Raw genomic sequence first — 23,316 nt, forward strand, 5'->3', positions numbered from 1 at the left:
GCCGATAAAATTCCATCATCCCATGGGGAGAGGCTCTGCCCAGGGGAGGAGCCAAGCATTCCTACCTGGATACAATCTGACCTTGGGAACACCACAGCAGCCTTTGCCCACTGCATTCCCAGAGGAGCAGCTTTCTTCCCCACTGCATTCCCAGAGGAAGCCCAGGCCCATCCCCACCAGCCCTGGAGCTTCAGAGGAAAACTCCACCCTTGTGCAGGATCCCTGCTCCAGCAGAGGCACAGCTGGCACTGCAGGAGGGCTGAGCCACCATGGGATGGGGCTGCTGCCACCCCCCTGACCCACAGGCTGCCAGGGCCTGTTCTCACTCTGGCACTGGTTTGTTTTGTACTATTGCATTTGTGTTTTTAATTTTCCTAATAAATGACTGTTATTCCTATTCCCATATCTTTGCCTGAGAGCCCCTTAATTTCAAAATTATATCAATTCGGAGGGAGAGGGTTTACATTTTCCATTCAGGGGAGGCTCCTGCGTTCCTTAGCAGACACCTGGCTTTTCACACCCAGAGAATAACTCACGGACACTGTCTGGCAGCCAGGAGGCTGTGAGAGAGCTGCTCCAGCTGGGATCTGCAGAGAGGGCAGTGGAAGGAGCCCTCAGCTGCCACTCAGAGCTGGGGAGACTGGAATGTGGAGGTGTGGAAGCTTCCTCCTTGGACATCCTTGGACAAGCCTCACTTCAATCTGCTTGCCAAGGAGCAGAAGGAGCTTCAATTTGCAACACAAGTGTTTAGATAAAAAGCAAGGAAGCATTGCTGAATAAAACAAGGCTGCAAGACCTCACTTGGATAACTCATACTGGGACTTTCTGACCCTGGCCCCCCTTTTGCCTTCCTATTTTTCCACCTCTGCAGGAGCCAGTGGGAGTTTTATCCTCGTGAGCCCCACCAAGGCTCCTGGTCCCAGTGAATCCTCTGCCTCATCACTTGTGCGTTCATTGTTTACAACAGGAGAATCCTGCTCTGCTCCTCTCAGTCACATATCAAAACTAAAATGTAAACACGAACACTCTGCTGTTATTAGGGCAAAATAAAAAATTTGCTGGCTTGCAGGTGTCTGAATGGAAAAAAAAAAAAAAAGAGGAGGGGTATGGAATAAAAAGAACAGAAATGAAAACAAAACAATCTGGAATACCTAAAGGTACCTTTCATACTGTGCTGGTTTTGGCTGATGAGCTGCACAGGTTGGCTGCTCTTGCTCAGGGTGGTAAAAACAGGGAAGTGTGGCTCACCTCACCTGGGGACGGTTTGTTCCCAAACTTTTATCTGTGCCTTGACAGCTCCTCAGGACATTCATTAGCTCCTTGTGCCCTCCACAAAGGGCTGCAGATCTGGCACTGCCATGTGTACATTTACTTGAAATTTAAGCGAGGCTTCTGCAGTGTGTGACCCAAGTTTTAAGAGCAATTAATTATTTTTAAAGAATTGCTTAGCATGGTTTCAAGACAACAAAACCACTTTATGAAAGCCCATCCTCACTGAATAGGCTGATTCATTAATTTTAATGATTCTGTTTTCTGCTCACAGACAATCCTACATTAAATGCTGTCCATGCTTAGATAAATAAAAAAAAAAAAAGTAGAGCAATGCTAAACCATCCCCAAGTGTGGTTTTGACACAGCTGCAAGGCAGTGGAATTGATTCCATAGCCCAACACAGACCTTCCAAACCCCAGCCAAGGATTTGCTAGAGCAAAGTGAGCAAACACAAGGCCCTGAACCATTTGTTTGGATAACTCCTGCAACCCTGGTTCATGCACTAACCCTGACCCATGTTCTTACACGCAGGAGAGCAGCAGGCTGAGCCAGCCAAAGGGCTCCAGAGGGAGGCAGGGAGGGTAGGGAATAGTGAAGTGGGATGATGCATGCCAGAGCCCTGAACAGACAGCTGTGGGTGAGTCCTGCACCAGTGCACAAGGCATCAGGACAACAGTTTAGGCTCTGGAGAGTCAGAGAGCACCAAGACAGAGCTGGCTGTGCTGCAGAATTGTTCAGGAGCTGCAGCACCATCTCACAGCTGACAGAGAAATAAGGACACACTTTACACAGCCATTGGCTCTGGTTCTCTTTGCAGCCAGCAAGGAGGAAATGGCATTTTGCCAGAATGAGAGAGGGTGTGTGGTTGGTCAGCTTTAGCCATGGTGTGGGGCTGCTGATGACCACAAAGATCTCTGCAAGGAGAACAGTCTTTGCGCACAGAGAGAAACTGCCCATTTGGTGCTGGGAGTTTTTGCAGCAAAACCAAATAGAAAGCCAGGTAGAGGGAAAATAATATCAAAATTGCATATTTGTCCTTGCAAACATCCACTTATTTTCTCTTATTTTCTCTTATTTTCACTTATTCTGTAAGCTGTTTTTTTTTCTTTGTTTGGAGTTTTTTTTAGAATAAAATCTGCCCTTTCTTTTGAGAATCAAACCTGCTCTTGGCTGCTTAAGAAGATGAGGGATATCTCAACCAAGGTTGCTGAGTATCCAGAGAACAATGCAAAAATCTTAAAACGTAAAAAAGTTTTTGGCAGGTCTATTGTTCTTAAGATTTTCAATGCTTATATTGTTTTGTCATTTTGGAAATTGAATAAGGGTTTCATCCCCAGACACTGGTGGCTCAGGATCTGCAGTTTGTGTTGTTACTGTAAAATAAGCTTGGAGCTACTGCTCTCCCAGGACTCTGTATCTTTACTGCCAACATTTCACATTGTTTGGCCAGACAGTAATTCTTCACTAGTCCTCCTTAAAGTAGTCCTGTCCCATATTTTTTGGCAGCAGCTAGTCAGTCTTTTCTGGTTTCCTCAGGCCTGTCCTTTCTCTCTCTCTAGCCTCACAAGTAAACAACACAAAAATCTGATTATATGCCCTGCTGCTGTAGCATTTCTTACTTTCCATGCCAAAGCCCTTGCATTTTAAATTATTTGCTATTTTGGAAGAGCAACAGACTAGGAGAGCTAAAGAATTAAAACCTGACACCTTTGCAGTGGAAAAAATAAATGGCATTGAGAGACCAGGGAGTGCAGGTAACGGCTTCCACTTTGAAAATCCACAACAAACTATTACTCATTATCTTTGTGCTCTTCATATTGTTATTGGTATTTTTACAATACCAATTGTAAACATGATGCCAAAGCAGCTGCAAAAGAATTCAGTGAAAGTACTTGTAGACACTGCCTAATGTAGATAAAAGTTTCCACATTTCCACAATCACATAAATTTTAATTAGCAGAGAGGATCAACTCAAGTCATAGAAGATATTTAATATGAACTGGAACACAATAAGCACCTAGAGTAACACAAAACTGTAATAACAGTCTGCTGCCACTTCTATTACAGCTCAATATTTGCTTGATTCTGACTTTAATTTAACAGGGAGTCAAAACTTGGTGTACATAGGCTGCTCCCAGTAACTTGCAATGATGAATCACCCCTGTGATACCAAGATAGATTTTAGTTATCTCTTCTGGGCTGTTCAGCTTTCCAAACAAACCAATTTTCCCACTTACATCTCTTACTGAGTTGATTCTCTAGCAAACATAGCCTCTATGAAAATTAAAGCCTTTACATGGGAAAAAGGGAATTGATTTCACATAAGAGAGTTTGACATTGCTGCAGTTAGCTTTTGAGAGTAAGTATCCTTTATTAGCAGCCTGAAGTGACAAAGCAGTCTCTGAGTGCTGTGAAGCACAAGGTGTACAAAAATCCTTTCCTTTCCTTTCCTTTCCTTTCCTTTCCTTTCCTTTCCTTTCCTTTCCTTTCCTTTCCTTTCCTTTCCTTTCCTTTCCTTTCCTTTCCTTTCCTTTCCTTTCCTTTCCTTTCCTTTCCTTTCCTTTCCTTTCCTTTCCTTTCCTTTCCTTTCCTTTCCTTTCCTTTCCTTTCCTTTCCTTTCCTTTCCTTTCCTTCCTTCCCTTCCCTTCCTTCCCTTCCCTTCCCTTCCCTTCCCTTCCCTTCCCTTCCCTTCCCTTCCCTTCCCTTCCCTTCCTTCCCTTCCCTTCCCTTCCCTTCCCTTCCCTTCCCTTCCCTTCCTCTCCATCCATGCCAGATTCTCCCAACACATTTCCCACCTGGAAAAGATCCCTAAAGGATATTTTATCTCTGATTCTGCACCAACCACTCAGGTTTCTTGCCCTCCCTCCCCTGCCAACACCATTTTGCCGTCACAAACCAGACCCACGCTCCTGCCAGGCCCATGGACGTGATTTCCCGTGCATAATTCACCACAAATAAACAAATTATTAAACCTCTGCAGGAAAACACGAGTTTGTTTAGGAAACAGAGCAGCTGGGCAGGGCTGCCTGTGGCAGGATCGGTGTGGGCTACCGATCCCTGTGAGTTTGAGCGGGTACCTGTGAGTGTTTGGAGACCCAGTGGCGCAGGACGTTGAGGACGCGGTTGGTGGCGGCCCTGCGGATGATGAACTCCTTGTCGCACGTGCGCTCCGAGTTGTTGAACCCTGCAGACAAACAAACCCACTCTGGAGTCAACGGGATGGGGAGGATTTAAAACAAATAAAAACTAAAACACAACAGCGGTGACCTGGGTAAACTGAAGGCTTATAGGACATTTCCGTGCAATAAAAGGAAAAGCGCCCGTCAGACGGTGAAATGTGAACATCTAGACCAAAGAAATTCTGCAGCATCAGTGCAACACTGCCTCGCCCATCGCAGCACAGACACCTCCTGGGGTCAGCACTCAGCTTTAGAAAGGTGAAGAATAATTGCCTGTGCAATTAAATTTCAAGGCCTCCCTTCAGCATGGAAGAAATAAAATAAAGTGCATCAAGAAATAAAGTGAATTAAAAACCCCTGAAAACAAAGAAGGATTTTTTTTTTCCAGTATAGAAGACATTTACAGCAAGGAAAAGGACCAGACCAAAGCTAGGCTTGTAATCCAACAGATTTGAAAAGTCAGTATGATTTAGAAAAGGGAAAGAGGTAAATTTCAGAACTAGTAAAGAACAAGGGGAGGAGAACAGTTTAAACACAGAGTAGAAAAAGGTCAGCGCAAGAAATCTTCCTTCTCAAGAGCAGTATTGTACAGGCTCTACTAATCAGCACTTCAAATGAGTTATTTGGGGTTTTTTACCACTGGGATGACAAGAAAATGGAAAGATATATGGAAAACACATTTATAGACCCAGATGCCTTGAAAACTAGGATTTTCCAGGTGCAGCCTTCCCCCATTCATCTCTTATGGACAATTTCCCTTTTTGTCTTTTTTTTTTTTTTTTCTTTTTTTTTTCTTTTTTCCCTTTTTAATTTTATTTTCTTTTTTTTTCTTTTTTTTTGTCAGCAATATTTACTTATAAAGAAATTGTTTTAATATTAAATAAGAAACTTTCTCCCTACATTCATATTACTGCTTCTCCTCTCATTCTGCTGTAGCTATATAAAAAATAAAATCCATATGCTAAAATGATGATTATAGTATTTTTTTAATAATAATGAAATTGCTACACGAAGCCCCTGAATGTGTCCTTAAAAATTATAATTCTGAAGATAGACTTGAGAAGCTTGCATTTTTCTAAGTTTTTGTCAGATTTGCTCTTGCACTGTGCTGCTCTCCATTCCACTCAGTGCACAGTCCAGGAACAGCTGGGAACACCCTCCCATATGACCTGTACTTTACTATTTTTTTGGCATAAAAGCTGCTCGAAAGCCCATGTTTTATTATAAATAGCACAGGCAGATTAAACTTCTATTTCTTCTGTGATAAACCCATTGGAGGGTTTTCTGGAGGCTTGTATTAGTTTTGCTCTATTCTTACAACAGACAATCCAGAGAGTCCAAATTGCTGCTCTGTATTTTTGGCAAGATAAGCAAGACAGGTAGTGTTTAACTGCAGTCTCACATCTTTTACTGCAGGCTAGACCTCAATCCCAAATGTATTTTCTATCTACACTTACATTTCATAAGCATTTTTAAACTACAGCACATTACACTGTAGATGGCATCTAAGATTCAATATCAAAGATAGTTTAATATTGAAGCATTTTAAGCAGGTGTTCTTGCCCATAAAGAAAAAAAATAAAGAAAATCTCTGAGGCTTTTTTCAGCAAAAGGTAACACAGGCAACATTTTGTATGTTAATTTTCTATGCCTTTCACAGTTAACTTATTGCAGAAGCAATTAGGAACAGACATTATAAACTGTTCAATTAGCCACTTAATTGCAGCAATGAAAGTCACAATGAAAATTATATATTAAAGCAGCGAAGTCTTTACCAAGGTAACATTAAGGAAAAGAACTTCAGTAAGCTGGGAGGAAAAGAGAGAAGAGCCTACAGAGACAGTTTTCAGTGAGCTACCAAAAAAAAAAAAAAAAAAAAAAAAAAAAAAAAAAAAAAGGGAAGGAAAAAATTAAAGCCTCTAGAGATCACTTCAGCAAACCCGTATGGCCCTCAGAATTTCATAAATTTTTAAGCACTAATTAGCTTGTGGCAGAGAATGAGCAACATGTGTTCACCAAGATCCACATTCCCTGCACTTGATGTTGATGTGCTGAACCAATAAATGGAGATCTGTCTGAGAGAGGAACTGAGGTGAGCACAGCTGGCCCCTCCTGTTAGGGTCTTTTGCAGAGCCAGGTCTCCCCAAACCTCCAGACTGAGCCCCCCAGCTCCCCCCACACCTCTACAAATCTTGATGTGCACACTGACAATAACAAATAATTTAATTAGGATTCTGTGTGGACCTGTCCACATCTAGACCCGATGGTGAAACAACCTGAAACATCCCTGGTAAATATCTGTTCCTCTCCTGAAGGAAGCAATCTTTCCACATTAGAAATGCCAACAGTATTTCTAATTATTAATCATCCAAGTGGGCAGCTGCCTCAGTGAGTGCTACTTTCAAGTAATGTTTTTCACCATTATCTGTTGAAATTAATATTCACTGGTTCCACAAATAGTATCTTCACATAATGGTGATACAGAACTATACCACAGGCTGTCAAACACAAAGTTAACCTGACAGCATTGCTAGTTTCACTGAATTACTTCTTTCAATATTATTTAATCACTCTGTTCATGTACTTGTCTTTAGATTGTGTTATGCAAAAAATCCAGTCTCACCTGCACATGTTTTCTTTTATGCACTTCAATAAAAACCTGGTATTTTTATAGCTTCCTCTATTACCAAAGATTAAAAAGACAGGTGTCGAACAGACATAAATCTCCACATTAAACACCTTATCAAAAAGCTAATACTTTTATAGCTTCCACTGTCACCAAAGATTAAAAAAAGTATGTGCTGGATAGAGAGATAAATTACAGTATTGCACCTTTAAAATCCACCTCACCCCAGAGGAACGTTTATATCACGGTAAATTCTGCACCATATACTTTAAAGAAATTAAACATGCACATTTTCTTTCCTATTTCAGTTAAGATGTCAAAACCTCTCACTCCAGTTACAGCATTTCTGTATCCAGTAGGTGTCCCTGCCCATGGCAGGGGGCTGGAACAAGATGTCATCAGGGTTCCTTCCAAACCAAACCATTCTAAGATTAGCCTGAGATTAATAAAACAGCACATGATTCCTGACCATAGTAATTAACTTGTCCAAAGTTTTGATACTATAATATCTACTTTTAAAGGGTTTATCTACACAAAGAGAAATGTGTTCACAAGAACTGGTGCAAGTTGTTCAGAGTCATGAAGCTTCTGGTGTCTTTCTCAGCAAAAACTTCATTTCAGAGGCTGATTTGATGTGCCAGTTTCAACGACCTACCCTGGAGTCCCACATTGAAGGTGTGTTAGCACTCAGCAATGGGAGAAAATCGCACTCCAGACTTTGGGGAGACCCCGGCAAGCCCCAGAGAGTCCCAGGGATGTGGAAGGAGAACATTCAGGGCCCACCAGGCACATGACAAATAATCAGAACTGATGGGTACACCCCAGAGTTGTAGGCCAGCTTCACCATTCAGCCTGGCTGGAATCCTGACACCTCAGCAAACACCAGTGCTGCTTTCTGACCTGCATAAAGAGCAAATACCAAAAAAACCCAGGCTTGGGGCACAGCGCTTTTCCTCCACTGATTAAAACTGAAAAAGCCTCTCCAATATATGCAGCACAAAAGAAAAGGCTTCCCAATGCACAAGAAGCCCCCCAAAAGGTATTATATTTTTCTTACCTCAACGTACCCAAAAAAGTTTGGATGAGTGTTTGTAGATCCCCATCCTTGTTGGTCATACGTTCTCAAGCAAGTAAATGGGTTTCAACCATTTGCACAGAAACATGTCAAAAAGTGAGTATTTTAGTGTTGGTAAGAAATCTAAACTGCCAGTGATCCTGCCCTCCTCCATTTTTTAATTTATGACATTGGGCTGTCATACATTAGCCAGCCAGAGAATGGCAGAGCTGGAAAAGGAAACCATATGAACTGTGATGAAAAGAAGGATGAAGGTGATGAGATCCCATTCACTGTGTAAAATACATCGCATTTGCTCAATAATACAGTCCTTCCTTTTTTTTTTTCAGTTATTATCAAATGATCTTAGACTTCTTTCCCAGCCTAAACCATTCTGTGGGGTTTTATATGAGCAATCTTAGGCTTGAGAGTGCAAACTGTAACATTTAGCAGCAGTCTTCTGTTCATAAGAGAGGAATATTTAATCATTCACTGTGCCAGGCTTTGAGTTTGTTCCACAAACTGATTCAGCATCAGAACTGACTATTAGGAACCAGGAACAATCCAGAGTCCAACGCATTTCAGGCATTTAATTTCTCTTTCACTGGTCCTTGGAACATATGAAATCATTTTGTTCTAAGAAATATGCCACTGAAAATCCCTGTTGCAACCACCCACGTCAGAAATAATTCCAAGTATGTATTTGATTCTTCTGCCTAAAGCCTCTGCCACACATACAATCTAACTATCAAATCAAGTCAAGGGATTATGGTTTTAGTAAGGTAAATCCCAGGGATTCACATGGACCAGCTGATGTACAGTAGTGTAACACAGATAGAGACCTAGTGACTGTGTCTAATTTCTGCACAATATTTAAGGGAAAGGTTGGTAAACTATTTTTAAATGACCCTTGATTTAGAAAGGCTTTTTCTAATCAGAGAAATTTAAAGAACACAGCATTGAGATAAAGCAGTCGTGTTAAGATTATGCAGTAAACTTGGACTAAATCCAGAAGTCTAAAAATACATCAGTCCAGAAAATAATCTTAGTTTAATGGTTGGGAGAGAAAGGTAAGTGGCTAAGGAATACCTTCAAGATCAAGAATGTATTTTATCTCCTCATAATAACACTAAGGTTGCTCTGAGAATTATTATAATCTATGAGATTATATGCTTAAAAAATGACTATCACAAAGAATGAAAATATCCCTTTAGGGTCACAAAAATATTCAAATTTGAAGATTTGTCCTTCAAAAGTCCTTAAAAACAGGATTGCTGCTATAGCTGTAATGAGCACGCACTCTTGAGATTTCTCATTTTTTTAATAGAAATATTCTCTCAGGAGAGCACATCAGTCTCACTCTTGAAAAAATATATTTAAAAATTGCTAAACACTGAAAACATACTTGCTGTTATTAATTATGCAATTTATTATTAAAAATCAGTAACTCAAAGTAAAACACAAAAATGCACAGTATTTGGTTAAGCTAAAACTGAGCAGTAATATGAGAAGATCCTGTCCTTTTCTCATTTCAGCACCACAACAAGGGCTTAATGTCATAACCAAAACCACTTGTACACATCTTCAAAATCACGTTTTTTGCACACAAGAAGAATGCTTGTGTGAGCATCCACGGGTAAACTCACAAGGCCAATTTTTCCTGGTGGAGCCTTAGACAAAGCCACCCAAGTCTTGTGCCTTTGTTTATAGATGTATCTGTAGGAAGGAGCAGATCCCGAATTTCAGAGGCTGTTGCTGCCAATTGTGCTCTCAGGTTTCTGAGTACCATGGCAAAATGTGCAATGTGACAGCACTTTTTTTTTTTTTCCCCTATGACTTACATAAAAAACTATAGGGAGAAACTGACAGAGAAGAAGAGCCTTTCTGAGCAACCCTTAGCAATTATATTGGCAAATCTTTAGTACACCTTAGGCTTCTTTTTTTTCACTGCAGTGATGTTTGAATTATCTGCTATGAACAGTGACAAGAATGGCAACACTGCAGCTGATATTTCTTTGAATTTATACATTTGTCTGTGCTCCTGCTACGTCTCTTATCTTTCTGGGAGGAGATAAGCAATTTTTACCTATTGATGTTTTTCTGCATTTTAAATAATCCCTAGCTCTTGATTTCCTTAATGACACTTCATCTACACTCATAACTTGCTCTATCATCAATATGAAGAGGAGTACAGCAGATATTTATTGCATAATGTTCACAGTCTTCTCAAGAACTATTCAAAGGAAGCTTTAAGATGCCTAAAGTGCTCAGTACCACAAAGAAAAAAATTAAAAAACGGGCTGTGACAATGTACAGATAAAAAAGAGAAAATCACATAAAATGGCTTTTGGAATTTTTACCTTTAATTCATTAAAGTTGAAGGAAGTAGTTGTGAGATTATTCATATTTTTATAATGTCAATAGGAATAAAGGTTAAATGGAAAAGAGGCGATAATTGCAAGGAGCCAAATGTATCATTTTTCAGACCATCTGTGAACAGAGAGTTGACTGTCATGAAAAACAAAAGCTGGCAGGATGCACACCAGTCACCAAAAAAAAAAAAATCTCTGAACAAAATGTCCATCTCACAAGCAGCTTTCAGACCATTCAGGACTGGGTCATAATGGAAGCTTAAACCAATATTAATTATGCATGCAACACTTGGGCGCAGGGGGAATGAAATGAAAGAAAAAAAGCATAAAATCCTCCTCAAACTTCTCTCCCCACACCACTGCAGCTGCTCAGGACTTATTCCAATAGGTCAGGAAACAAATGTTTCACAGCTCTGTAACTCAGGAAATGTCCAGTGAAAATACTTATTTCCTGAGTTGCCAGCTCCTCCAAAAGAGTAAGATATTAATTCAAAATAAAGGAATACATAAGTAAAAGCAGGAGATACTAAATTTCTGCTAAATTAAGAGGGGAAAAAAATCACCATTTTCTCCTATCTCTTAATTCCCAGAGCAGGGATCACTTGAAATAAAACTTTAATTTTCAAGCCATTGTCTAAGAAAACTTCAAGTAAGATTCAACCCTTTAGCCAATTATCTAAAATTGCAAAGCAAAATTTTTTGTCAAGCTTTGTGAACGAGCAGCCTGGAACAGGGATCCCATTTGCCCCCTGCCAGGGCATGGACAGTCCCTGATGAGCCCAGCCCCTCAGAGACCCCACATCAGGCACAGCCCTGGTCACTCTGCTTTGGTAGCAACCCCAGGGCAGCTCGTGACAACCCTGCAGCCTCAGGAAGGGACAGTGCTTGGGGCTAAACTGACATTTTTTTGTCACGCAACCATTTTCAGCGGAGAGCAGTGTCAGCTGGGGAGTAGCTCAGTGAGCGTTTCCCACACGGAGTTTTTTAAATGAGATGAGAACTTCAAGGAAGTTCAATGTGCAGGCCTCAGTGCCTCTCAAACCTCTGTGAATCTGCAGAAATGGGTCTGGGAAACTCATTAAAATGTGTCCCCAAGAGGGAACAAGTACTCGCCTCCCCAGTTCCTGCCTAGAGCCATTAGTTACACGAAAATGACAGGAGAAGGACTTGGTTGTCCTGTGTAAAGGACCCGGGGAGGTTAACAGATCCTACATCTTTATTTTCTGGGAATTGAACATGTTAAACCCCTGACAGAACGGTGGCACTGGGAGTCAGAGTCAGAACACAAGCAGGATTGATGACACAGTGTGATGGCATCCTGTCTCTCTGACAGCAGATGAGGGGCCCCTGGACTCAATCCTGGAATTTCACCAAGACCTGAGGAACAACAGATGAAATTACGGTCTTCTACCAACTGTTTAGATAGAGTCTCAATCTTTACGTGGGATATCACCATGAAAATAGTTTTCTTTCATGTCTGGAGTCAGAAGGAGGAAATTCCACAAAGATTTCCCAGTAGAGGACTGAGATGTTATAGCCCAGAAAATTACTGGAGTGCAGAATTACTATTATAACCAGCAATGTTTATGGCACCACACTGAGAATCAACTACAAAATGACACACATTTTCCAGTTTTTCTTCAGACATGGATACTTCTGTACAAATTCAGGAAGAAATATATACCTTCCCAAAGGTCAGCATGTAGCCGCTGATGCAATTTGAGGCATTTAGCACAGCACAGGATGGATTACCCAGCCAGCCACACAATGTAGAATCCAGCTCGAAATCACATCAGATATTGTTTGCTTGCCTTTCACATAACACAGCAAGGAAATCTCTCTCAGCCTGTCCTCTTACCATGGAAAAAAGAAAGCAAATCTTTCCCTTACAAGCCTCGCTTAATTCTAACCTTTGCCAAATCCCATACTAACTCAGCTGCGTACACCAGAATCTCCATCTCAGGAAACACGATGGTGTAATGCCACTTTATTATTCCTGTGCTCAGAATCAGGGAAATTCTCCCTGAACAGGACAGCTGATACCCTTGAAAGCAGAACTATATGTATGTCTGTGTGTGCAAGACAGTGACAGCCAGGAAAATGCTGCATCTGTTTAAAGCATCATGTGTGTTTGTACAGTTTTCCATCTCGGGGACCAGCAGGATCCCCCTGGGAGTGTCTGCCCACATTGTGCTGCCCCTGCAAGTCACATCACCGAGCTGAAGGCTGAGTGCACCTGGCAGCAGCAGGAGCAGCCGCCGTGTCCCCTCCCAACACACACGAGGCCTGAGCTCCCTGCCATCACTTGGCACGAGCTCTGTCGTTCCATTACTCCAATTAGTGCCTCTGCCAGAACAAACAAAACAAAAATATTGTCGCACTGGGAGCTGGCAAGTTGTTCAAATGACTGCAGAACAGCTCCGCTGGTCACAGCCCAAAATAAGCCAAGCAGCTCTCCCCGAAAACTTTTGTGAGTCTTTCTCACGATAATTTCGATGTTTTAAAATAAACAGTCTTAATCAAGCTGTGCCTGATTTATCAGAATGGAAAGACCCACACAAGACCCACTGTGGATCTTTATGAAACGTGAATTACTACTTCCAGCTAATTTTCATCCCCTTTATATTGTGACAGTAATCAAGCAGGGCTAAAGTGTGTCAGCCTGAGAGCTCACAGGACTCATCTGGCTCAACCTCAGTGCTTATATAGCTTTCTAGAGATTTGTCATTCTGGAAACCACAGCTGTAATTTACAAAGGTCCATTTCTATTTGCTATTGCTGTTACAATATGTTGGGTTATGTTACAGCTGACAAACTCCTACAGCACCTCTGAGAGAGGAGAACTTTCCATGCTCATTCCAGTGGCTACTGAATTTGACACTTTCACAAAAGTATTTCCACAGTGTTTATCTTCAGCTACACTCAGCTGCTCTAAAATTGAGGTTTGGCAGCTCTACGTCCCAGAAACTATTGAAAGAGCCTACAATGTTTCACCCCAGGCAGTGATCAAGAATACAGTAATAGCCAGCTCAAAATAAATCAGACATTTACAATGCAAAAGGATGACACGCTTCCCTTTGTACATCTCTTCTTTCACTGATGCTCACGTTATGCACGTAGCTAATGCACTAAAAATCAGTGGAATGTAGCCTGTAACTACTTTTTTTTACTCTGTTTTAGATTTAGAAAGGAACTCTATCCCTCCATAGGCAGTGACACGGAGGCAGATCCATCAGCCCAGAGCCCAGAGGCTGTAATAAAGGCCTTGTCCAAAGGGCAGAACAGGCAGTGGGAGCGCATGGCAGCAGCACCAGCAGGGACACTTGAGTGCCCCGGTGTACTGCATTGCTCTGAAGGATGATGCCACTGGCATTTAGCACCTGCAGCAAATGAACAGAGCAGGTTTTGCACTGACTCCAGTGAGAATCTGCTGCAGCTGGAAAGGTCTGGTCGCTCCTGCAGGCAGACTGTGAGAGCTGTGCAGAAGCAGAGGATGCCAAGAAATGGTCTAGTCAACAGTCAGATCAGTTTTTCTAGACTAAAAACTGAGGGCAATTTAGATTAAGGTTTCTTCTTTGTGAAAAGAGAAGGAGGTAGGTAACTCAAGCCAAAGGTAATTTAGCACCAGAGATGTGTGCAGCCAGTTAATTGAAAGGGGACACATATATGCAATTCATTTCTGTGGAGCAGCTTCAAGCTGTCATTTTTATCTCTCCTTTAAATCACTAAAATTAGAGAGATTAAACCTATCTGTCCTTCTTGCCAGCCCAGGGCAGATTTTCCTATGTGAAGATCATTATTTGTCAGAGATACTCCCCCAAAGACTCTTTTTTCCCCCTGCATCTTTTTCACCCTCTGCCTCTCACATGTGCTTTAAGAAACAAATGCTTGTACTGAGGAAGCCAGGCCCTCCTGCCAAGCACAGCTGCCATCCCACTCCCAGCCTGTCCCATAATGTCACCTTGCCCTGGTGAGAAATGGGACCTTCTCCGCAGCGTGGTCGGCAGGAGGAGGAGGAGGAGGAGGAGGAGGAGGAGGAAGGCATCTTTGAGGCATGCTGGAAATACAGTGTGTACCAGCTAAAGTCGTGTGACAGAGCTGTGGAAACAAAGCTGCTGTGCTCGTTAGGGAACAGCTCATTTGTTTGGGTGGAAGTATTTGCTTCTTGTCTGATATTAACTGTCCATGTGGGGAGATCTTTACCCTCCAGCTTGAGCTGAGGAAGACATAAGATTCTCAAAGTTCTTTTAACCTGTCTGGCACAAATGTTAAAGAAAAAACACCCTAGATTAGTCTAGATCTTGAATTTAAGCTTTTGTCAGAGCAGCCTCCCTGAAGCTCATGTTCGATAGAACCATTTCAAAACAAAATTACTGATTTTGGAATCAACGACTTTTCATCAAGTTGTATTACATTCTCAGCAGAGAAGAAATCTCTGTGTTTCCTATGTTAATACAAGTACTTTTTACTTTATTAATTGTTAACAGAAATGGAATTATTTTGCTAAGCTGGCTTCATCCATAGAACTGTTCAGATATTTTAAGTAAAACTCAAATGCCCTCAAGTCACAGAAAGCACCTTCATACCTTCTGAGTGTTAACAAGTATGAGGGCCCGCAGGGAGAGCAGTTTTGGTAAATAAACACCAAAAGGTGTTTTTTCTGTAAAAATCAGCATGTGATGTCTTACTAATGCTGGCACTGTGCACTGATTCTGCGCAGAACAGATGTAAATAAAAAGTTAAGGAATTAAGGAAAAAAAAAAGGCAACAACATGTCTCAAAGAGCTGTACAAAAATAAACCAGGAAAATTCACAAGTTCTAGCAGCCACAGGTGGAAGAAATAATTCTGCCTGTAAATGGTTTTTATCTAGTGCCAGGGTTTGTGTGGGTGCTGTGTAGATTACACTGCTGTTGCTTAACTGCTGTAACATCTGTAGGATTTTTGCAGCAAGACTGCAGATGATTGGTGAGTATTTTGGCAGGAGGTTCCTCTCCCACGTTTCCAGTCTCTCTGCTTGTTTTGACACTGGCTGTGTGACAGACTTGGAGAGGGGAGGAATGCACTCCTAAGGAGATGGAGCTCCCTGCAGCTGCAGCTCTGCTCCAGAACTATTCATGGCAAAGCTAAAACAAGGGATTAGCAGGATACCTGGTAGGATGAGACCACTCACATTCAAATTTCTGTAGGGACTTTTCTATATTATAAGGCAGACGTGGGAGCAGATCTAAAGAACTTCTGTGTGGATTTTGTCACTGATTAAAGCAGAAATCAAGAACCAGTTTTATAGAGATGTATAAACAGAGGGAGAAGAAACTGCTGAAGTCCATTCCTATGTTAGAATCTGTTAGTATTGCTGTACTGTTTTTATAAATTGGGAAAAGATTAAGGTGTGCAACAGCCAATTAATGGTGACAGAGCACTTCAGCTCCAGCAAGCCATGAGCCATCCCTCACATCCCTGAGAAGAGAAATGACATGTAAAAGACAGAACCTACTCTATTATCTCTACTGTGAATATTATCATCCATACAGGCCCCAAGCTGTGCACATGGGGTGCCTTATTTAACTCTCTGTACTTCATGTTTCTTTTTATCTTTGTCATGCTATTAAAAAAAAAAAAAAAAAAAAAAAAACCTAAAATGCAAGTTTTCTCAAAGAGAATAGGAAAAATATTTTTAAGATAGTTGGAGATTAATATTTAACCAAGCAGATGAATTAAACAATAGGAAAAGTAGCACAGTTTGGTTGGCACCATCAAAGCAGTTAACTGTAAAATAAGTGGAAATAATAGCAATAAAATCAGTCAGTTAAAAAACACCTGCTGAAAGGCATGAGAACCTGAGCCATCCTGATTTAGAGAAAGGGTTCGTTCACAATTCAGGACCACCACAGGCTGTGCTCCCCTAGGTGCTCATCTAAAGAGAGGTAAAGCCAATGTACATCACATGAGAGCTGTCCAGGGCTTTGCATACTTCTTACTTTATAAAGTTTTTGTTGCATGGGGACAGCAATGCTGAAATGCTGCGGCCAGAACTCTCCACAGAGAATAACTGCATGTCCTTCATGGCTGGTTCTGAGAGAGTGTGTGAGCACAGGCCCTTGCTGGGAGTCTGCTACCCGGCTTGTCACAGTGCATCCCAGTCAGAACTGGGAGATGGGGAATGAAGAAGAGCTAAGGCCTCATATCCCGAGAAAACAAACTAAAACAACCAGCAGTAAACCCCAAAGATCCCCAAAATAAAATAGATAACTAAATAAAGGAATACATAAAATATAAAAAACAACACCAAAACAGAAAATGGCTAGAAGGCTTCAGGGAGCAGTGAGGACAGAAGACGCACAGGTGACTTGTACCTCCTGATATTCCCCCACTGATTTCAGGGGCTGGTCTTGTTCTACTTTGCCAGTCTGGTAACCTCAAACAATCCCTGCTTGCAGGTAACTTTCTGCTCTGGATCCCAGGTGTGAGTCTGGATCCCTCTTTTGTCTTTGGAGTGTCCCTCGGCAGAACCCCACTGAGCTTCTACTGATGGCACAAAGAGCCACAAACTCCTGCTCATTCCGAAACTTGGCCCCATGAAAACCATCTGATGTCCTACATCTTGCATCAGAAAAGGCAGAAAGTCTTGGAATTGTAGAATTGATAGGGTTGGAAAGGACATCTTAGAGCACTGAGTCCAACCCTTTACCCACACCATCGTTTTCACCACTGCTGCTACCCTTCCCTTTTGCCCACCCAGCCTTTTACAGAATGTTCTCATCAAGTCTCCAGCCCTCTCTTCTCTAAACTCCACATGCACAGAAGTAATTTCACACCTCACCTCATCCTGATTTCAAACTCCCAAAATTTTCCACCTCAATCAGGACTGTGCATACCCTTCAATTTTGTACAAATTCTGCATTTGTACTGTGGTACCGTAATAGTCTCCCCTGCTCCTTTCCATACAATTCCTGCCATTTTTCTTCACCTCTCTGGCTCCTGCTGAGCACCCAGATCATTTCAGGAAAGGACCTGTTCTCGTCCTCAGTCCTGAGCCAGTCCTTTCAGGTGCAGAGCTCAGACTGTTTTGCCTCGTGTGCATCACTTGGTATTAATCAACACTGGATTTCATCTGCCACTCTACTCATGATCCATGTAGGAGTATTGTAAATTACAGACGTCACAGTGTCTGCAGCAGGGAAGCCAAGGAATGACTGAACAGAAAACCAAAAATCCCCACCAATGTCATTCACTCCCAGAACTGATTCACTGACTGGTCATGTCCATCCTACAAAACAAACGGCACCAGGAACCACTGGGAAAAAGAAAGGCATTCTTCAAAAAAAACTCACTATCGTGATGAAACACACATGGGAAATATATAAAATTTGGTGTAGCCAGATTTGAACTTCATGACTCTGCAAGGTTAGTACGACCTCTACCATGAATAATTGCACCAAGTTACAGAACAGGTCATTCCATGGTGTAAGGTCTGGTTTGTAACCTTCAGTTTTTCTACTCATTTCAGGTGGACACTGGATAACTCTAACTTAATCTCCTGAGAAGCAAACCCACACATTTTCTTATCAAATTTGCTGCACAGCCTTCTGTTTTTTACATCACTTGGGAGAATGACCTTTAATGAAGAGCTCACTTAAACAGCAACATGAAAAAGAACTTATAAATGTTAGGAATGTTGTTTTTCCCTTTCAACATTCCCAAGCTTTGATGTTCCTTCTAATGACTGCATAATTGAAGATTGTATTTTCTCTCATACTTCAGTATTATGAATATTGAAAAGCAGTGGTTTTAACAACGAAAAGCAGTATTTTTTAAATTGAATTAGTTCCTAGTGGGAGAACCCAGTAGTTTTCATCCTTACTTTGCTTTCTAAACAATCTGTAAATGTACTGGGTTAATTCATAAAGCAAATTGTGTCAGTGATTTCATGCAGAGTCTGATTCCAAAGGCAGAGAATATTCATGATTCAAATAAAAATTGCCAAACATTAGTTTGTGACAGGTTCACCAGACAGTGTGATCACACAGCACATACAGGACAAGCACAGAGCCAGGCCCAGCTGTTGGAATTTGAAATGCAGGGAACTCTGAGAACTTTGAGCCTCTAAGCCAAAGCTTAGAATTAAACACAGGGCTTGATCTGAGACCTTGGAAAAGGTTTCCAAACTCAGGTGCTGGAAGGGAGAATGTGGATGTATAGTTTAAAGCAGAGACACGTTAAACTAAGTAAAGGAAAAATTAGCGTTTTAAAGTGTAGTACTGTAAGTTTGTGTCTCATAACATGATTGGCTAAGAAAGCTTACATTGCAGCATGAGTCCATAAGAAGAAATATTTAAGGATTGGGTCAAAAGCATAAATGTCCTTGTTGTCAGTGTTTTATTAGTCAATAAATCCTTAAAAGGTCTTGTAACTAGACATCACTGTCTTGTAATCCAAAGATCATGGGAAGTACACAAGACTAAGAGGAGCAGTGATCCATGCTCATGCAGAAATTATTTTCTCCTGATGCCTTCTCACCCACCAATTAAGGACCAGAGCTCTAGACATAGTGGATACAAAATCTACTGAGATCCACAGGGATCATTTACTGCCTTACACAGATTTTTACAGGTGATTTTGAGACTGGGGTCTTCGAAGCAATTTCTTGACATTCCAGTGGGAAAGAGGCAAGCATGAGTTTACAGCTGGATTGTGCTTTGTGACACATAATCAAAATGAACTGTGAATTTGTCAAGCCAAACAGAAATTGATTTTGTAGACTTTAAAAAAAACTGTTGTTTATTTGCAACACGACCCATGAGAGAACCCTGTTAGAGGAAGATATTAATATGTCAAAGGGTACACAGCAAGATAAGCAGCACATTCAAAACTTAAATCAAGTATTTCATGTTGCAGTAAATACCTTCAGTCAGTAATTGCTTTCCAAGAAAAATACAGTATACACTCACAATAAGTAAAACTGCACACCACCTTTGGACATAGAAAACCTCATTTAAAAAAATAAAATCTTACATTGTAAGTGAATTAAAAAAAAAAAAAACAACAACAAACAAGAAAGATATTATCTGGATGCTTAGCAGATCACATTCATGCCAAATATTAATCTTCCAGTAATAGGCTGGGTTAGAAATATTAATAAATCAACCAATAGGTTTGGAAAAGGCCTTAAAAATACCCAGTTGCAGCCCTGCCATCGGCAGGGACACCTTCCACTAGACCAGGCTGAGATGAGAACATCATTCATGAGAGCACAGAGGTCTGTTCCTGAGGAACATTCACCTCTTGAGCACCTGTGTGTCACCTGCCTGCGCAGCACACCCCCTCACCTGGTGGGCTCCCGTGCCCAGCTGCAGCTGTGGCAATGGCAAAAGCAGAAGCAGGAGACACGGAGCAGTGGCTGTTGTCAGCAGTCTGCACTGTAAAGGGGAAGGACAGGAAAAAATTACCTTCTACAAACTTTTTACCAACCAACAACAAGACTTAGAGTCTTCAGTAACATTTGTCACTTTGTGGACATTGTGTTTTATTGAAACTGTCAGATGATTTTCTGTGAAAGACAGTAGAAGTATGGTAATCATATTTATGGTTTATATTTCCACACTGGTATAATTAATGTTGCTATAGAAAAAACATCTAAGACACTGCTGAGGTGAGGAACAAGATATTAACCAAAGAGGAGGGGAAAAAAGAGATGAAGAAAAAAAACAATGGCATAGAAAATTAACCTCAACAAAAAATTATGTCACAGAATTAAGCATATTCACCATCCTCTGATAACTGGATTCAGTCATTTTCCCTGGTCACTGCACAGGTTGAACAGAGTTTTGCAGATTTTATCAAGCTTTCTCTACAGGGAGTGCTGTGAACACTGTCTCTAACTCGGATAATATGACACTGCCCACAGTTTCCAGCTCCCAGATCTTGCCTTCTTGCCACAAATGTGCCCAATCACATAAAACTACTATTGGTTTGAATCTAAAGTGTCCTGGCAACAGGTGAGAAGGCTCTGCTCTGCTTTTGTTTTAGTCCCAGGTAAGAAACAACTGCCCGGAAACCTGGCCTGCAGGACCTGGCAGCATTTTAAGTCTTCATGGACGCAGCTCACAGCTCTGCTAATGATTTCAAAGAGCCACGTGAGAGTTATTTGAGGAGCTCCAGCTCTCTTTTTCCTCTTCAATTGAGCAGCCTTTTCAAATTTTGGAATGAATAATGTGAGACCATCTGTAAATGTTCAGTGTTACACAAAGAAACAGACGCAATCCCCCCCGCCCATTGACAACAATGGGTGTTGTGTGTTCCATGATTACAGATGGTGCCCAAAATATGTCCCCTCATCATCTGAAAAAAATATGTCAGAGTCTTGAGAGTTCTGTGAGAACAGGACTGATTCAATATTAGTCTTGAACTTGGGCACATCCTGCTTGAGCTATTTCAGAACACTGAATCATTCTGAAGTCTCAACATGCTTCCATGCCTCGTTATTGCTGCTCAAATTTAACGGGCACACTTCACATTTTAATGGCTCTTTTATTTTTAACACCTGAGAAACAAGCAAAATACAAGCAAACCAGATGATTCAAACATTATTACTGCTTTCTGCTGTCCTGCACAGATGACAGTGATCAAAGTCTGTTTGAAGTGGCTGGCAGAGCCAGGACAGCGCTCACCTCCCGGCTGCCGGTAGCGGAGGTGACGCGGTGTCGAAGGGGACCTGCACGGGGACAGCTCTGCGGTGTCCACCACTGAGGTGCTCTCAGGAATGGTCCTGTCCACCGACACAGTTTCCAGAACTGCTGCTTTAAAAGAGAATAAAGTCAGTACTGGTGGTCATGCATCGTTTGGTTTACAGTTGTTTCAAACAGTGCCGCGCCTGTAACTTGCCGTGAGATTTTGCCATTAACTCAGCAATAATTATCCTCTGGATGGACTTAAAGGAGTGGGTAAGTCTTGTACCAATGAATAAAGAACTTGGTGAAAACCAGCAAGTTGTCAGTTTTAAAGTGTGTTGGATAAAACTGCACTTTCAATCAGAATATGCAGTGACATGCACACATAATAAGGGTACTTAAACTCACTGGTGTTCCATGACCTAGGGAAAATAACCCTTGTTGAATAACAAAGTGTAATCAAAATCTGTCCACTAAAATTGCTGAACAGCGCTGGAGAGCAGACTAGTCCACGGTGGAGTTCTTTTATCAGAAGAATAAAAAAAGGAATGGGATAAACACCACTTCCAAAATGAGGGAAAACAAGCTGATAAAATACATCCCGCATTTGATGTGAATGACAGCTCTGCCTGCAGGGCAAGCATTGTGTATATAAGGCTAAATATAAACAAAAACTTTGGAAGACAAAAACTCTGAAAACAAACAACTTTGAAGGTAGGGAAAAAAGGTGAAAATCCCAGCCTGTAAATGGACAACAGTCAGAAAGAACAGCAATCACCATAATAATATGTCCTGGGAAACAGAATTTGTGCAGTTGTGCTGGACTTAAAGTAAGCCAGAGCTGGTTTTTTTTTGGAACTCTGGCAGTATCAGAGCAACAGGACTACCCATTTTCATCCCTCTTTTTAAACTTACTCATTTTCATCAACACTCTGCATGCAGCTGGGCAACAAAAGGACTCTCTACTGCAGGACAGAGCTCTCTACCTGCAAATTCCTCCAGACTGAGTGCAAGCTGTTCAGCAGGAGATCCCCAAAGGGGTGGGAGGCTGCACTGACAGCAATTTAGCATTTATATGTGCCTCTGACCATTTCCAAATGTTCCTCGTGCTGTCCAGCTTTGACACACCACAATGAGAAATGTGAAAAACTCCCACTGCCTACACTTGGGCAGAACAACCTGCTTTTTACCAGTTCACTTTACGATGTAGAAAAAATGTTACAGCTACGACAGCAGTTACCTGTCTGTGATTAATTTCAATGCATGGCCTGTATTTTGGGATATGCTGTGCTATCATCACATTGGTTTGAATGTGGCTACAGTAGCGCACAAGAAGAATTCGCTCAACTTTGCATCGAAAAAACTCTATATTTTATATATATATATATATTTATTTATTTATTTATATTTATATATATATATAAATAGTCTGCAATAAATTGCACACAATAAATAGTGCAATTAATGTAAAAACATCCAGCATACTGTATATATAATATCCATGATTATGCACAACAGCTAAGCAGTGTTTTTGAAAGCATAAAGCATGAGCAAAGATCACAGAATCACACAATCCCCTGAGCTGGAAGGGACCCACAGGATCACCCTGAGCCTGCCCTGGCCCAGCTCCTGGCTGCTGTCCCTGTCACAGGGAGCAGAGATGGGAGCTGCCCCTCGGGAGGAGCTGCAGCCCCTGGTGAGCTCTGCCCTCATCTTCTCTGCTCCAGCTGAACACACCAAGTACCCTCAGCTGCTCCTCGTGTGGCCGCTCCAGACCCTTTACCATCCCCAGGTCTCTCTTTCAGACACTCTCTAACAGCTTTAGCTCTTTCTGATATGATGGTGCCCAAAACTGTCCCCAGGACTCGAGGTGAGGCTGCACCAGCGAGTGATGCTGGGCCTGGTACCCCCCAGGACAGGGATGTCCCTCCGGGCCACCGCGGACTCAGATCAAAGTGCACATGGACCAGGACCCCCAGGTCCCATCCCACAGCTGCTCTCCAGCCCCTTGTTCCCCAGTGCATCCACACAGCCAGGGGTGCCCATGCCAGGTGCAGAATCCCTTGTTAAACCCGACACACCTGGGGAATTCCCACCCCTCATTTGCCAAGCTCCCTCTGCAGAGTCTCTCTGCCCTCGAGGGA

General features: G+C 41.8%; 1 protein-coding gene across 9 annotated transcripts in view; it reads right to left on the bottom strand.

The window, feature by feature from the left end:
• RASGRF2 (Ras protein specific guanine nucleotide releasing factor 2) overlaps nucleotides 1–23,316 on the bottom strand; it is a 126,254-nt gene that overhangs the window by 26,122 nt on the left and 76,816 nt on the right. For 6 of the 9 annotated variants that reach the window (XM_068177068.1, XM_068177069.1, XM_068177066.1 and 3 more), the window contains 3 exons: nucleotides 21,173–21,301; nucleotides 19,832–19,921; nucleotides 4,350–4,456 (listed from right to left, as the gene is read on the bottom strand). In XM_068177068.1, coding sequence (XP_068033169.1) covers nucleotides 4,350–4,456; nucleotides 19,832–19,921; nucleotides 21,173–21,301 — 326 coding nt within the window. The remainder of the gene's footprint in view (nucleotides 1–4,349; nucleotides 4,457–19,831; nucleotides 19,922–21,172; nucleotides 21,302–23,316) is intronic. The other 3 variants (XM_068177067.1, XM_068177064.1, XM_068177071.1) reach the window with 2 other exon arrangements.

Source organism: Anomalospiza imberbis, chromosome Z, assembly GCF_031753505.1.
Source record: "Anomalospiza imberbis isolate Cuckoo-Finch-1a 21T00152 chromosome Z, ASM3175350v1, whole genome shotgun sequence".
NCBI classification, from domain to species: Eukaryota; Metazoa; Chordata; class Aves; order Passeriformes; family Viduidae; genus Anomalospiza; species Anomalospiza imberbis.